The sequence below is a fragment of the Cydia pomonella genome, unplaced genomic scaffold (assembly GCF_033807575.1).
Source record: "Cydia pomonella isolate Wapato2018A unplaced genomic scaffold, ilCydPomo1 PGA_scaffold_206, whole genome shotgun sequence".
Classification (NCBI taxonomy): Eukaryota; Metazoa; Arthropoda; class Insecta; order Lepidoptera; family Tortricidae; genus Cydia; species Cydia pomonella.
In genome coordinates, this window is record NW_026907846.1 from 370,241 (window position 1) to 384,749 (window position 14,509).

At 37.2% G+C, this 14,509-nt stretch overlaps 1 protein-coding gene across 1 annotated transcript in view; it reads left to right on the top strand.

Annotated features, from left to right (window-relative positions):
* LOC133533828 (elongation of very long chain fatty acids protein 7-like) overlaps positions 1-11,566 on the top strand; it is a 45,983-nt gene extending 34,417 nt beyond the window's left edge. Inside the window, exons 7-8 of the mRNA XM_061872886.1 lie at positions 5,963-6,027; positions 8,606-11,566. Coding sequence (XP_061728870.1) covers positions 5,963-6,027; positions 8,606-8,927 — 387 coding nt within the window. The 3' untranslated portion in view covers positions 8,928-11,566. The remainder of the gene's footprint in view (positions 1-5,962; positions 6,028-8,605) is intronic.
* The last annotated feature ends 2,943 nt before the right edge of the window (positions 11,567-14,509 follow it).

Below are 14,509 nucleotides of genomic sequence, written 5' to 3' on the forward strand. Positions count from 1 at the left end.
TAACACCTCTGGAGTTGCAGGCGTCCATAGGCTACGGTGACTGCTTACCATCAGGCGGGCCGTATGCTTGTTTGCCACCGACGTGACATAAAAAAGTCACTCTAAAGCATCATATAGCAACATAGGAAGGCAGCCTATCGCAATACTAATAGGACTAGGTACTTAATTTCCTTTACGGTCTTATAAACCATACGTTAGACATTTACTTTTTAAATTTCGCAAGCGATGATTTGCTAACGTAGCCTTGCTTTAGTTACTTACGCAGGAAAATTGATAACGAGTTAGATCTAGAAGGAAAATATAGTTTAAATAGTGCGTACTTTGTGATCTTACCACACAATAATCCAGAGTACGTCTCTAAAGATGTAGAGACGCGGGGAGGCATTGACATATAATATATCTAAGGACGGGCCTTAAGAGCACTAAGAATGATGCTATTTCAGTGGTGTCACTCACTAATTCGAGTCAATCGTGCAATATAACGCAATTAGTTGCGACCTATCGCGCGCGTCATGTGAACTCATCAACCAATCGCGTTGTGGCGTTAGACTGCACGATTGGCTCGAATTCGTGTACTGGCGCCATTCTTATTGCCCGTAAGGTCCGTCCTTGCCAATGATACTACTTATGACAGTTCCTCCAATTCCCTTTTTGATAGACTTAATTTTAAAAATAATTGATGAAATAGGTTGTACAGTATTTTTATCACTTAATTGACATTTCTGAATAAAATAAACCGGCTAAGTGCGAGTCGGACTCGCACAGGAAGGTTTCCGTACCATTATCTATAAAAACGGTCACCCATCCAATTACCTGACCCCGTTGCTTAACTTCGGTGATTGGATGAGACCTCGAGATTGGAAATAAATATTTATTTTATTGTTTTTAGTATTTGTTGTTATAGCGGCAACAGAAATACATAATCTGTAGAAATTTACACTGGCTAACTATCACGGTTCATGAGATACAGCCTGGTGACAGACGGACGGACGGACGGAGTCTCAGTAATAGGGTCCCGTTTGACCCTTTGGGTACGGAACCCTAAAAATGTGTTATAGTACCAAAAAATTAAAAAAAAAACTGACATTGACAGTTACTCCATACAAAAATGAACTGTCATCATAATGATCATCATTGGCCGTGTCAAGTATAGTGATAATGGATCACTAGCCATCAGAACATCGTGTATAATTTATACTTAAAAAAAGAACGTCACGTACCCGAAACTTCTGGAACGCCCTAACAGATGAAATAAATAGATTTGAACTGGAAGTATCTACCTGATAAGTTTCTCAACGCTCCGCCAATAAGGATAGACCGCGCCTAACATTCCGACCGACGGGATCTGCTCTTGCGCAAGTAGGATATGCGCGGAGAACAAACGCTTCAGTCATACTGCGATAGTAGTCATTTATATTAAATTTGCAATATTTTTTTACATTAAAAGTGCCAGTTATGTATTTATATTCAAGAAACAATTTATAAGGTAAAAAAATTGGTTCAACGGTTCAAGCGTGCGTTTGCGTATCGTTTTTTTTTTTCAAATAAACACGTCACTTTTGACACTGACATACCCAATCCATATCGTATCTTTAGCAGATGTTTGATGTATCTTAAAGTTCGAATCGGGCTGTGAATTACTTTTGCACTCTTCAGTTACGATTCCTTCATATAACAAAAGGACATTCTAAATTATTATTACAATCAGGATAAGCCTCCTCTCTACAACTTGTTGTCTCACATTTTTTGCGGTTGCGTGGTCCCTACAGAATTTTCTTAAGCGGATCTTACTGTATGTGTGTAGGCCTAAATAGGCACACAAACTGGAAATCGCTGATCAGGTTACGTATACAAGATGCCAATCGTTCACGCCTCGTAACGTACCGTAGTTATCCCTTCTATCACTCTTTCCATATTAGTGCGACAGAGACAATTGCGTTTCGTTCGCTACGGACCGTTAACGATTGGCAATTTGGCACGTTAGCTACGCAGCTTGGGCTATAACCGCGAAAATCGAAGTTCGTCAATTGCGGGCATTTTTCTCTGTCACTCTAAATGCGTTTTAGTGGGAGTAAAAGAGAAAGACCCCCGCCATTTGCGAATTTCAGTTTTCGCGGTTGGCCCCATGAGTACAAATGCACAGCACCGCAGTATAACTCTGTCGTTCAGGTTTCGACACTCAGCGGAACGCCGTCCTTTCCCCAGCTCCCCCACCCCCTGCTGTAGCATTCAAGAATCCTTTCAAGTTGCTATTAAGTCTATTAATCAATCAAATTCTCGTAATACGCATCGGCATTTCTCTAAGTCCGCAAACGTTCAAGTATGCTTGATAATTACATGTACCTACTTGACGACTACGTAGGAGACATGCATGATTTAAGGTATTGACTATGGAGGGTAAAGGTAACGAGAACAATCTATATGTATGAAAAGTGTCCATCAAAAAATCTTAAATAGGTAGCGCCACAATACATCGCGAACAAATTTTTGACTTTCACAAAAAATCAAATCACTTCAGCGCACTTCACTCCGTCAATAAGTTCATGTCATGTCCCTGTGCTACCCTAGTGCCATCGGAGAGATTTCGAATTTTTATGTACAGCTGCCAGCTGGATATTTTAGCAACAGTTCTCCCATAAGAGATTGTTCTCCTTACCTCTACCCTCCATACCGCCAAAGTTATAGATTTTTTCGTAGATGGGCCATACGCGTGAGGGACAGAACATGCGCATTTATTATGCGCAACAACAAAAAGAAAAATGCTGCTTTGCTTCTAAAAGTAAAACAATAAAAGTATGGAAGGCACCTAATGTCTCTATTATTCTTTTTGCTTCTATTGATGCGGACTGTACAGGATGGGTCTATACAGGCCCATGAGCAGGGCTCGGAACCGCTATTGAAATAACTGTTAATATCGTTCTGAACCCGTTATATTATTTATTTAATTAAAAACTGGTTAAATGGTGGGACGTGAACTAAAAAAAACGTTCCATCTCCTAACCGGTAAAAAGAGGGAACGGAATTTTATTGATAGCGGGAAACGAAATAATATAATACCGGTTACTGTCATCTCTCGGAGACTCGGTTAAACTCGTTGTCATACGTGAAAGAGTTACTCGTTCTATCTTGCTTCGATATTTTCGATATTTAATCGGTTATTTTCGTTCCTGCAGAACGAAATGATAACGTATTTGGCATAATCTGTTATGTGAAACGAACAATTCTTTAAGCAGTAATCGCAAATGGAAACGAAATCCCCATGAAATTCCTTTCGTTCCTGGATGAATGGACGAAACCGGTTTGAAAAATAAGACGGTTTTCGAGCCCTGCTATATCATTTAAAAAAAAACTTATATTTAATACGCTTGCAATTGTACGTGTCAGCGAAAGTGAATAGGCTGGACCACGATTAAGAACACCTAGTCTCAAATCTGTCATGCTCAATCTTCATGACCTAAACCTAGAAAACTAGGCTTCGTATAAATTGCCCGTGGCCATCTTAGAAAGCTCATTATACATATGCACGTAACTATTTATAAACATTATTCATCATTTTTGATGGAATAATTACATCAGTGGTATATCACTCAATTGTTCGTTTGCGTAGCTTATGACTGTCTGTGAGCAGTAATTGAGGCGCAGTCTAGCGAGCGAAAAAGAAAACGCGCCATGTTTTATGGCTCCTCTACATGATGGCCCAGCGCTGGACCAGCAAGATGGCCATGCGATGGTTATGGCTCCTCCAACCAATGGCCCAGCGCTGGACCAGCGAGATGGCCATGCGATGGTTGAGAGCACCCACTATGGAATGGGCAACGTGTAGATGCGTACGTATGGTACGTACGCTGGCCTACCTTTGATGTGCGGACGATAAACCGACACCGTGGCCATCTCATCGGCATCTCGCCGCGCCATAAGCCATCCGAAAGTATCCAATTCCATTAGACAGGAACGACTACTACTAGAGAGGAACTAGGTCTGCCACTATACAACATGGATTTGTACAGTGGTACTTCTGTACTATTATCTATTCTATGACAAGATTATACAATGATACTTAGTCGAGTCTGTATATGTAAGGCGCGATGCAAATCATGAGGTTCGAATTGGAATCCCGGCTTAACTGAACAGCGATTGAATAGACCAAAAATGTTCTGAAAAACCGGTGTATTTTTGGTAAAGATCGTGTCATTCACGAAGACGTGTGCCTTGACTCGTAATGTCATGTCATTAAAGGTTAGATTTGTTCGTGTCATCGTGATTGACACGAACTATAACTAGCTGGGTAAATAAATTTGTCCAAAGCATAAAGATATACAGATACTTGTATAAACGGCCTGATTCGAAGTTTAAGATACCTACGTCAAAAGTGACGTTTCTCTTACATAGATCCGATCCATATCGTATCTAGACCTAAAAGGCCGAAAGAAGTAGACATTTTTAAATGCAAAGTATTCGGCAAGAAAATTATGGCGTTATTATTAAACGTGTGTCAAGTTTAACAAGCTGTTTGAAATCGTTTGTTCTTATCTGTCATTTTGAGATTTGTGTTTGTTAGAAAGAGACAAAACTTAAAAAGGTTTGCGATTTTTTATGAATAAGGGGTTACCTAAAGGCTTAGGGCCCTTTAAGGCTTTAAAGAAGCCTATTTATGATGTCCACAGGCATTACTCATAAGATTAACTCATACTCAAGATATTTCTGAACTCCGAATAATCTCACTTGATTAAAAGTAATGACACAGTCTAAGATAAAACTCACTATTTCAGTAACAGCCTATTTACTGATGGCCGTGTCAACGTGATATGTATGTAATTAAACGGGCTTTTAATGTCTCTTCTTTTTATCGAATGAACCCACTTGACTCCATAACCATGTGTTTTAATGTGGATCCGGTTTTCTAACTTATCACGTTAATGTGAAAGTTCCTGTTTAGATACCTACTTGTTGATAGGTATCATTAACGCAGAAATGTCGGGTCGGATTTGTATAAAATTTTATACACAACGCAACGATAGTTGACCCCCTCGTCCCTGAATAGACTGTGTGTAATGTGTGTGCTGCTAGGGTCAACTATCTCTGCAGCTGACTACATAACATACATGTTATTTTCATATATATCTAAGGACGGCCCTTACAGACACTAGAATGGTGCTAGTTCATCGGTGTCACTACGAATTTGAGCCAATCGTGCAGTCTAACGCAACTAGTTGCGACCAGTCGCGCGCGTGGTGCGAACTCATCGACCAATCGCGTTGTGGGGTTAGACTGCACGATTGCCTCCAATTCGTGTGCTTGACACCGCTGTACTGGCCCTATTCTTATTGCCCGTAAGGCCCATCCTTATATATATGTCAATGGTCATTTTTATTTCGACGCAGATAAAGCCGATATCAAGTGTTAGAGTAAATATATCTTCAAGCTTGCATCGCAAATGTAATTCTTGACAATAAGTTATTTTGGCATCGAGGTGGCGAGTTAGACCAAGCTAAGTTAGCAGTGATTTTGATAGCACATACTGCGCAAGTGTTATTTATATGTCATAATTTTATAGAAGTCGTTTTTAGTGAGTTTTGCGGAACTTATGTACGGTGAAGAAAAACATCGTAAGGAAACCGGACTAATCCCAATAAGGCCTAGTTTACCCTCTGGTTTGGAAGGTCAGATGGCAGTCGCTTTCGTAAAAACTAGTGCCTACGCCAATTCTTGGGATTAGTTGCCAAACGGACCCCAGGCTCCCATGAGCCATAGCAAAATGCAGGGACAAAACGAGGAAAATGATGATGAATTTTATTGCAAATCCTGGGATATCAAAATGACAAAATCGCTGCCAACTTAGCTTGGTCTGACTCTATCTGTATTTGCAGATGCTGTGCTTACTCAGTTTTCGGTAGGGTTTCCTTGCAAGTAAGTAGCAATATAAGCAGTATTTTTTCAAACGTTTTTTATTTGCCTTTTCCAGATCCAATTCTACATGGTGCTCTTCCACTCAATCAGCGCTCTGTTCTTCGACTGCGGATATCCTAGGTAAGGATTTAAAAAAAGCGTACACAAATTAATAATAAATACTGCTGTAGTTTTTTTGTGACGTGACGTAACAATATTCATATTCGTTTATTTCGTATATACGTGAAAACATTTTAAAGATAAGATTAACAATACATTTTCGATCATTATTAATAAAATAAATCATAATAAATACAATGTCAGATTATTAACAAGAATAAAAACAATAGATGATAAAGTAAATGAAATTCAAATTAAATGTCACAGAATTCTCGGATGTCATAAAATGCGTTATTAATTAGCCATTTCTATAATTACCCATAAAAAGATTTATTATTTTCTACGTTTTGTATGTCATTTGCATGCTATCCATTGTAGATTTTCGAACCGATTACATAGCTGGTTCTGGTAGGCTTGGTTAGTCTGCATTTGGTTGTATCTAGTTTCTCCCTTTGTCTTTCTCTCAAATATTTAACCTAGAACTTTTGGGACAATGTAAAGATTCTAAATATACATTTTACAACTAGATCGGTTATACTAGATTGTTAACCAAGGGGTGAAATGATGCCTTTCACCCGAGTCATACACTCTGCTTTTTATTTCGATTGCGAGGAAATTGAAATACATGTGTTATTTTAAAAACATGACTAAGTATAATTTTTTATAGCATTTCATGAGGGTATTTTCGACCAACCTTTTAGGTAAAAGCATCGTTATTTATGAAATGAGGAGTTCAATATCAGAATGAAAATTGCTTTACTAATACATTTTACAATTGCTTATCGTAAAAAAATTAAAAAGATCGTACTTGGAAAGTAAAATTCTCTAGTGCAGAAACGTATTATTTTCTGAACACATTTTAGAAGAAAACAACAATGACCCTCCTTCAGAGCATAAGCAATGAAAAGGCATTTACAAGTTATGGTGGAATAAAGAAACTCACATAATTACGAAAACGAACGTAAAAACAATTACACTCATTATTTTATGCACTCGTGTACAAAATACAAATAATTTCAAGCAATCGTCTTACGCTCAATTAATAACAAAAAACAGTACTTTACCAAATCTCTAATAAATGCCCTTGCCTCTCGAGGTGTACAAATCAGGATGTCGAAAAGAGTTGCATTGGAGAATTCACTTGCAATGCGCACTCGAGCAAGGAGAGTGGTCAGTGTTAGTGGAGTGCACGTGTACCTTTTTGCACTTTATTTAATTGTGATAAGGCGGAAATTACGTTAAATTACTAATCGGATTATATCGAGATGAGACTAAGCTAACTCCGTACGCACTTTGATAGAACAAAGTGTGGAGGTGTCTGTAAAAGTAAAAACGTCATATTTTCATAGAAATTTCTTATTTCTACACATTGTCACTGCATTGATATGGCTTGGTTGGACCAAGTCCTATAGTCTTCCATCTAGTTTTTTTCTATGTATGTCATACCACAGATATCAAATCAGCATGGACATGATGGCCGCCATTGTCATAACTGCGATAATTACAGTGTCATTCTCTTTAAATTTCGCAATGTAAAAAATGGTATTTACTTTATCACGGGGATAACAGCGACCATCATTCGTCCACTGATTACCAAATAGGACTAAACCATGGGTGTAGGCAGGTACAGGCAGGGGTTGTGCAGCCTGACTGCCTGGCTACGCCCTTGGACTAAACTGAAATCCTTTTTATGCCATAAAAAAACCGTAGGGAAAATGGACTCCTCATATCAGTTACTTTTTTTTTTTATAACGATAGGCAAGCGTTTGACCACGATCTCACCTGATAGTAAGTGATGATGCGGTCTACGGTGGAAGCGCTGGTGGCCTAGCGGTAAGAGCGTGCGACTTGCAATCCGGAGGTCGCGGGTTCAAACCCCGGCTCGTACCAATGAGTTTTTCGGAACTTATGTACGAAATATCATTTGATATTTACCAGCCGCTTTTCGGTGAAGGAAAACATCGTGAGGAAACCGGACTAATCCCAACAAGGCCTAGTTTACCCTCTGGGTTGGAAGGGCAGATGGCAGTCGCTTTCGTAAAAATTAGTGCCTACGCCAAATCTTGGGATTAGTTGTCAAGCGGACCCCAGGCTCCCATGAGCCGTGGCAAAATGCCGGGACAACGCGAGGAAGAAGGAAGGATGCGGTCTACGGTGGAGCACGCTTACCTAGAGATACCTATTTACCCTAGCCTTGAAGAGACCCAGATTGTACTCATGCGGAAACACAGACTCGGGCAGGGCATTCCACTCCTTGGCAGTTCGCATAAGAAATGTTGAAGCAAAACGCTTCGTGCGTATTTGTGGAATACCTACCATGAAGCGATGCCGGAGTGCCGATTGTCTGGTAGTCCGATGGTGAAATGGGGACGGAGGAATAAGGTTGTGCAGTTCCTCGGCACACTCTCCGAAATGTATCCTGTAAAAGATCGTTAGGCTGGCAACCTTGCGATGATGCTCCACTCCTATAAATATCTTAATACACAACATTAAGACTGTCGTGATTTTCGCTCTGAATCTTCATAATATATTATTTATATGAATAGGTGCCCATTTAGTTTGTTTTGCTCAACTAACCCTACATGTCTAACTTCCCCAGGATCATTGCCTTCGGCCTCGTGCTTCACTCCACTATCTTCATCGTCCTCTTCACCAACTTCTACATCCAGGCCTACAAGAAGAAACCCAAACCACCCACCAACAACAATACCATCACTAACGGATACGCCAAAAACGGCCATATTCCTAATGGCCAGGAATCTACTAGCCAAGAGATGAATGGCAAAATTCCCAATGGCCAGGAGATGAACGGGAAAATTCCAAATGGATTGGAGATGAACGGCAAAATTCCAAATGGCAATGGACACATCAAAAATGGATGCCTAAATGATGATGTCAGAGAAAAAGAGAAGGTGCAATAAGACTTTTATAGGCGTAATGGTTGCGTTTTTATCGCAAAATACGAGTAAGTATGTGTCGCTTACCTGTCAGAATGTGTAGTTTTATCCACAGCGATAAATGATAAAAACGCAATCATTCACAGCCACCCTGTTGCTTTAGTTCCGTAAGGAGAATTTCGTGCCCTTGTCTTCAAAATGTCAACAGTCACGACATTTTGAATTAATTTATCTTAATTTAACTGTATCAGGGCACTTATTAAGCTCATGGTCGTAGGAATTCCAAAAGAAAGGTTCAATGCCAAGACCATTATGCGCATGACGAAATTTTGCATCGACATAGTCGCTTACCATTTTTTTATTATGATAAGAGCTGTGGGATGTGGAAATTGGTTTATCTGTATGACCATTTGAATGCCGTATTTACTTATGTGAATACTAGCGTCTTTCAAATTTTTCTATTTTCTATTAACAGTCGAATTGTAATTTAAAAATTGCGAATAAAATTCGCCATCTTGAAAATTATTACTAGTGTTGGGGTATATACGGAAATATCTCCTTAAATAACTTATATAGTTATGTACCATATTTTTTTATGGTTCCACTGTGAGCTATGGTTGATATGATTTAGGGTGTAGTATTGTAAATAAGTACCTGTAAATAAAATACATAGTTTTTATTCTTCTCCGTCGCTGCATGTAATGTAGCGTTCTGCCTGAGAGGGGAATTTGTTTCTTTTATAAATTATACTAGTTTCACTATTAAACTTTTTGCAGTTTGGAAAGTATATAAACAAACTTAAAACCTATATTTATACGATAACCGATCAAAAATACAAATGTCTCTATGCGCACGAAAAAACACAATCAAACACATAATACAAATACGACGCTTTTACTGATTCTTATATTACCTATAGGTAATAAGAATTTAAACAGATGTCGAAATTCGTAGTTCTTTCGTATCTATACTGTTTTGAGAATCTAGTTGTTCACATTTTTGGCGTCTTTGGCGTCTCGTATAATTATGACGCTACCTCGAGATCCGTGCCAGTTATGCGTAATCGAGGACCGCTGGTATTACTGGTATACCTAAGCATGAACTGGCCTGGACGAACGCGATCATCGAATATCGAAATTTCGTTATCTGCCTGTTTGTCAGTCGGATATGTAAGAGAGTTTGGCCCTCATCAACCAGTATAAATGAGTATAAATGACATATCTTGTTAGAAAATACACTATTAGTCTCCGCACCAGTGTTGGTCGGGTGTTAATTGCAATTGACAATTAACCATTGTAAATTATATACCGTTACCGTAAACCGTTACCGGTTACAGTTTATGGTTCAATTTGTAATGGTTACTGGTCAATTGCATTTAAGTTTCGGCCAACACTGCTCCACACGATCATCTAACTCATGCAAGCGCAAATAAAAGTAAAAAATGTTACCGTTACTTGTATTAATATCAGATACGTCTCAGGGACATTTTTTTTCGGTTTTTTGTAATACTACAGACATTAAAATGGGTGGAATCGGGATATATCCATAGTGTAAGCGAATGGATATAGTTTTTGTTTTACCGAACTACCTCAATATTCCGTCCAGTACTGATAGGTACCTATTATTAAAAATAAGTTCCGTCCGTGGTTATGCTCAATTAATTAGTTAGTTGTAAATATAATTATTTTGTATATTTTATGGTTAATATTATTCATGAAAATCTGATTAATTTAGGGTTGATCGATGACAGTAAGATGAATCTGAAATCATTTCACATCATGTAATGAAAGTTTTTTTTATTTATTATTGACCTATTATTGTATATGAATTACATGCAAGGAATTATTGAATAATGAATAAAAAAGATGAAAAGAGACAAAAAGTACATGTATAAGTTTATAACAAGCATAGTTTGGTTTGTTGTAGGACTTGTAGGATATAACTTTACTATGTGATACCTGTTTTGTTTGGTTATAAGTACAATGTCTTGTACTTTCAAACACAATTCTACTTTTATATAAAAGTGCAACAAAAAACTTAAAATACTGTTCGTTAGTAATATATACACATAACTACGAACTTGAAAACATATACATTTGTTTCCTTACTGTTCATTATTGAGTTTTTGTCCATGTAAATATACATCGGTTACCGACTGAAAATATTTTTTGATTTTTCCTTTATACAGAATGATTTTGTTGTGTCTAAGGGATAAATATCTGAACAACGTTTACTATGAAGTCAACCACGAAATGGCGAAAAAAAATCTGCCGTTCCATAGAAAACGTGGGCTATTCGCCGAAATGTTTGAGACAGCCCAAATTTTTGTTTGCATTTTCGGGGTTGGGCCCATAAAAGTTGTTCAGTATGACCTCCATATTAGAGTATGGTCAGGCATAAGATAATCACTGTGTATAAGCACATTTTTACGCTCTTTTCCGTGTATATTACAGCATATTTTATAGCTCCCAGTGGAAGTGGGCCTATGCCCGTTTTGGTACATCTATTGGATACCAATGTTTTATACCAGTCAGTTTAGAGAAATTATATTTTATAATATAGGTGTTGTAACTATGTGATAATTTAAGTAGTATTAAGGATACTGTAAAAAGCAAGTGTATATCTTTTTTACCGTATTTTGGAAATAAAATAATCAAACTATACTTGTGTGTTAATTGCTTCACGCATCCTACTGCAAATCGAGTTTAATCTCATAGAAAGAAACTTATTGCTGTTTATTGGTCACTTTTTCGCCATTGCGCCATTGGTACTGCATTCAGCTATAAATATTAATTAATAAATAATAAAAGTTAAAAAAAGCTACTTCATCATCATTTTCTTATTACAAAATCAATAAGCTGTCATGTCATCAACTAGCATCCATTACGTTACGTCCATCCGTCCATGCCAGTCATTTAAACGAGGGCAACATCCTCAAAATGTTGATAAGAGCTTCATCAAGTCAAAAGCTATATTAGCCCGAGCGTTAGCGAAGGACTCCTTTTCAGCTTGGGCAGAAATGCTTTCGTATGTCTGGGTGGTCGCATTTCATAACCGAATCTGGGGAAATTTAGTTAGTAGGTTCGGTTTAGAATTAATTTTTCTGGCATTTAATTGTATGCAAATATTTCAAAACGGCGAAAATTTACCTGTAAGACTTAGGGTCAGTTGCAGTAAACTGTCTGTCATCGTTAAAGCGTTCGCTAAATTTGATTGTATGGGAATTAAGGGCCTACTAAAGCCGCGAATACCGGTTCGTAAGCCACGCCCGCTAGCTTCCTCACTCCCCGCTAGCACGCACACATGGAAGCGCTCCGCGGAGTCCGCGGCGCACGTGTAGGTGAAAGCTCCATCTAGCGTTACAAAAGTTAACTACGATTATACGTGGTCGGCCAGAAACTTAATTCTTAGAAAATAAAAAAGATGGCGTTATTACTTGCTACTAGAAAATAAAAAAATATATTGTTGTAAATTGTAATAAATCTGAGACTACAATATAGCCAATTTTTATTATTGATTTTTGGAAGATGTTAATAGTATAGTTAATTGTAAGTATAACACTACCTATCTTTTTAAATTCGGTATCTTACATTGTTAGTTATCATCTTATCATATTTTATTTAGTAATATATTGTTGAGGCAGGAAATACAGGGTGCCGTTTTCCGACGACCAATTTTTCGGATGATAGTGAATCACAGTTGTCAGTGGGAACTACCTACATATAAAAAAAGAAAAAAGTAAGTAATATGGTAACAACGAAAACTACCAAAAAAAAGTGAAGTAAGTATTTTTATTACGCTGAAATATGTAATATTCAACTAATAACTTTTAAACAATTACTCAAACAATCAGGGTGATTCTTAAATTGTGTCCAGAAAAATATTTTTTCATTAAAGCTTTTTATTTTTCACATATTGTTACGTATAAAAAGCATTTTTTGATGCATATGGTCAAGCTTAATACCCTCAGGAAAGGTAAATAAAATGAGTACATAATCACGGTTGTCACAAAGTGTCCCTCAGTCGTGACGTTTCAGCATTTTGGCGGCCAACTCCACTATTTTGAATTATACAATATTTTTAATATAGCCTAAGTATAACTACGACACATCGAATGACAGCTCATACGTTGAAATTCGTCAAACTAGCGCTGTAGAGCGTGACAAAGAACCGGATACACATCATACATCCACATACACGCGGAAACCATTTTTCTGCTTTGGCAGTTGGGCAATAATAACAAATGAACGTATCTAATAAAATCCATTTCTAAAGAGTGACTATGCCTCTAAATTAATCAAATATGTCTATATGTCACGAACATGGATTCAAAAGTCCGTGGTGGGGACAGAATTTTGAGGCCACTGTCGTGACAATTTGAAACATGTTCGGTATTACCTAAAAATTACCTTTGACTTTGCAAATATTAAATAATTAGCTCAATCTCGAATGTAGTAGGTATATCTTATGTTACAAACAATAACGTGAAATGAGTACTGACTTTTAAAACTCAAACACGGCGGTGACGCGTTAAGGTTGACCTTTGTTTTTTCTTTAATTTACACAAATAAATAATTTTCGACAACACTTCTCCCTTCAGCCATTTGCAAATATGACACCAACACAGTATTGCTGTTCTAAAAAAATAGCGTTAAAAAGGCTGCCAGAAAGGTAACTTTCTACCGAGTACTGCATGTTTATGTTACCACGCGCGGCGGTGACACGAAAACTGATCTCGTATGTTATTAAATTTTTTATAAAGTCGTTATATATCCATACAATTTTTAAACCGTATTGTGGAATAGGTGTAAGTGTTAACATTTGATATAAAATTCTTCCAAAATCACTTTCAAAGAAAAATAAGATATCATAAAATCCGAGGAAGTCACACTACACGTTCCGTGACATTTCGAACTTCTTAATATGTTTCTAATAAATGCTCTTAGGATATTAGGTTGACATAAAACTAGAGGTAAATTACTAAGTATATTGATATTCAGTTAACTTATTTTCTTAAAAATATATGCTATTCTTACTGTTTTTTTTTATTTTGTTTGTTATTTTGACTGTTTTTAATTTAAGTTAATTTGTATTGTATTTTCGTTTGTTTGTGATGTAATTATGGGTCTTTCACCTGAAATAAACGATTTCATAATATCGTTCCCCTGGCTTTGGTTCACTGTGATTTTCATTCCCGTGTGTTTTGATATAAAATGTATTCTTCATGGGCATGTACAATGTTAAATCATGTGTCAAGTAAATGATTATTTACTTTCATGGATTAAGTAAAATTATCGTAATCATAACAGTTGATCAAAGACATACTTATTTCTTTTCCCCTGGTTCTCATTCCATCCCTTTGGACTGGGGTTTCAACTAAAATCAACGCTTGGCACTTCGTTCTATAGATCTTAAAAATAACATTAAGTTGCTAAGAGCGTTCTATGATTCAGTGTATTATTTTGGAACTAATTGTTCCGAAATTCATTGTCATTATGTCATTCCTTGTCATTCCCTTATCGGTTTTTTTTCATTCCCTCGTCGCTTTTAGATTGATGGGCTTATATTGAAATTATATTTAATAATCTGATTTCAAAGAACGACCC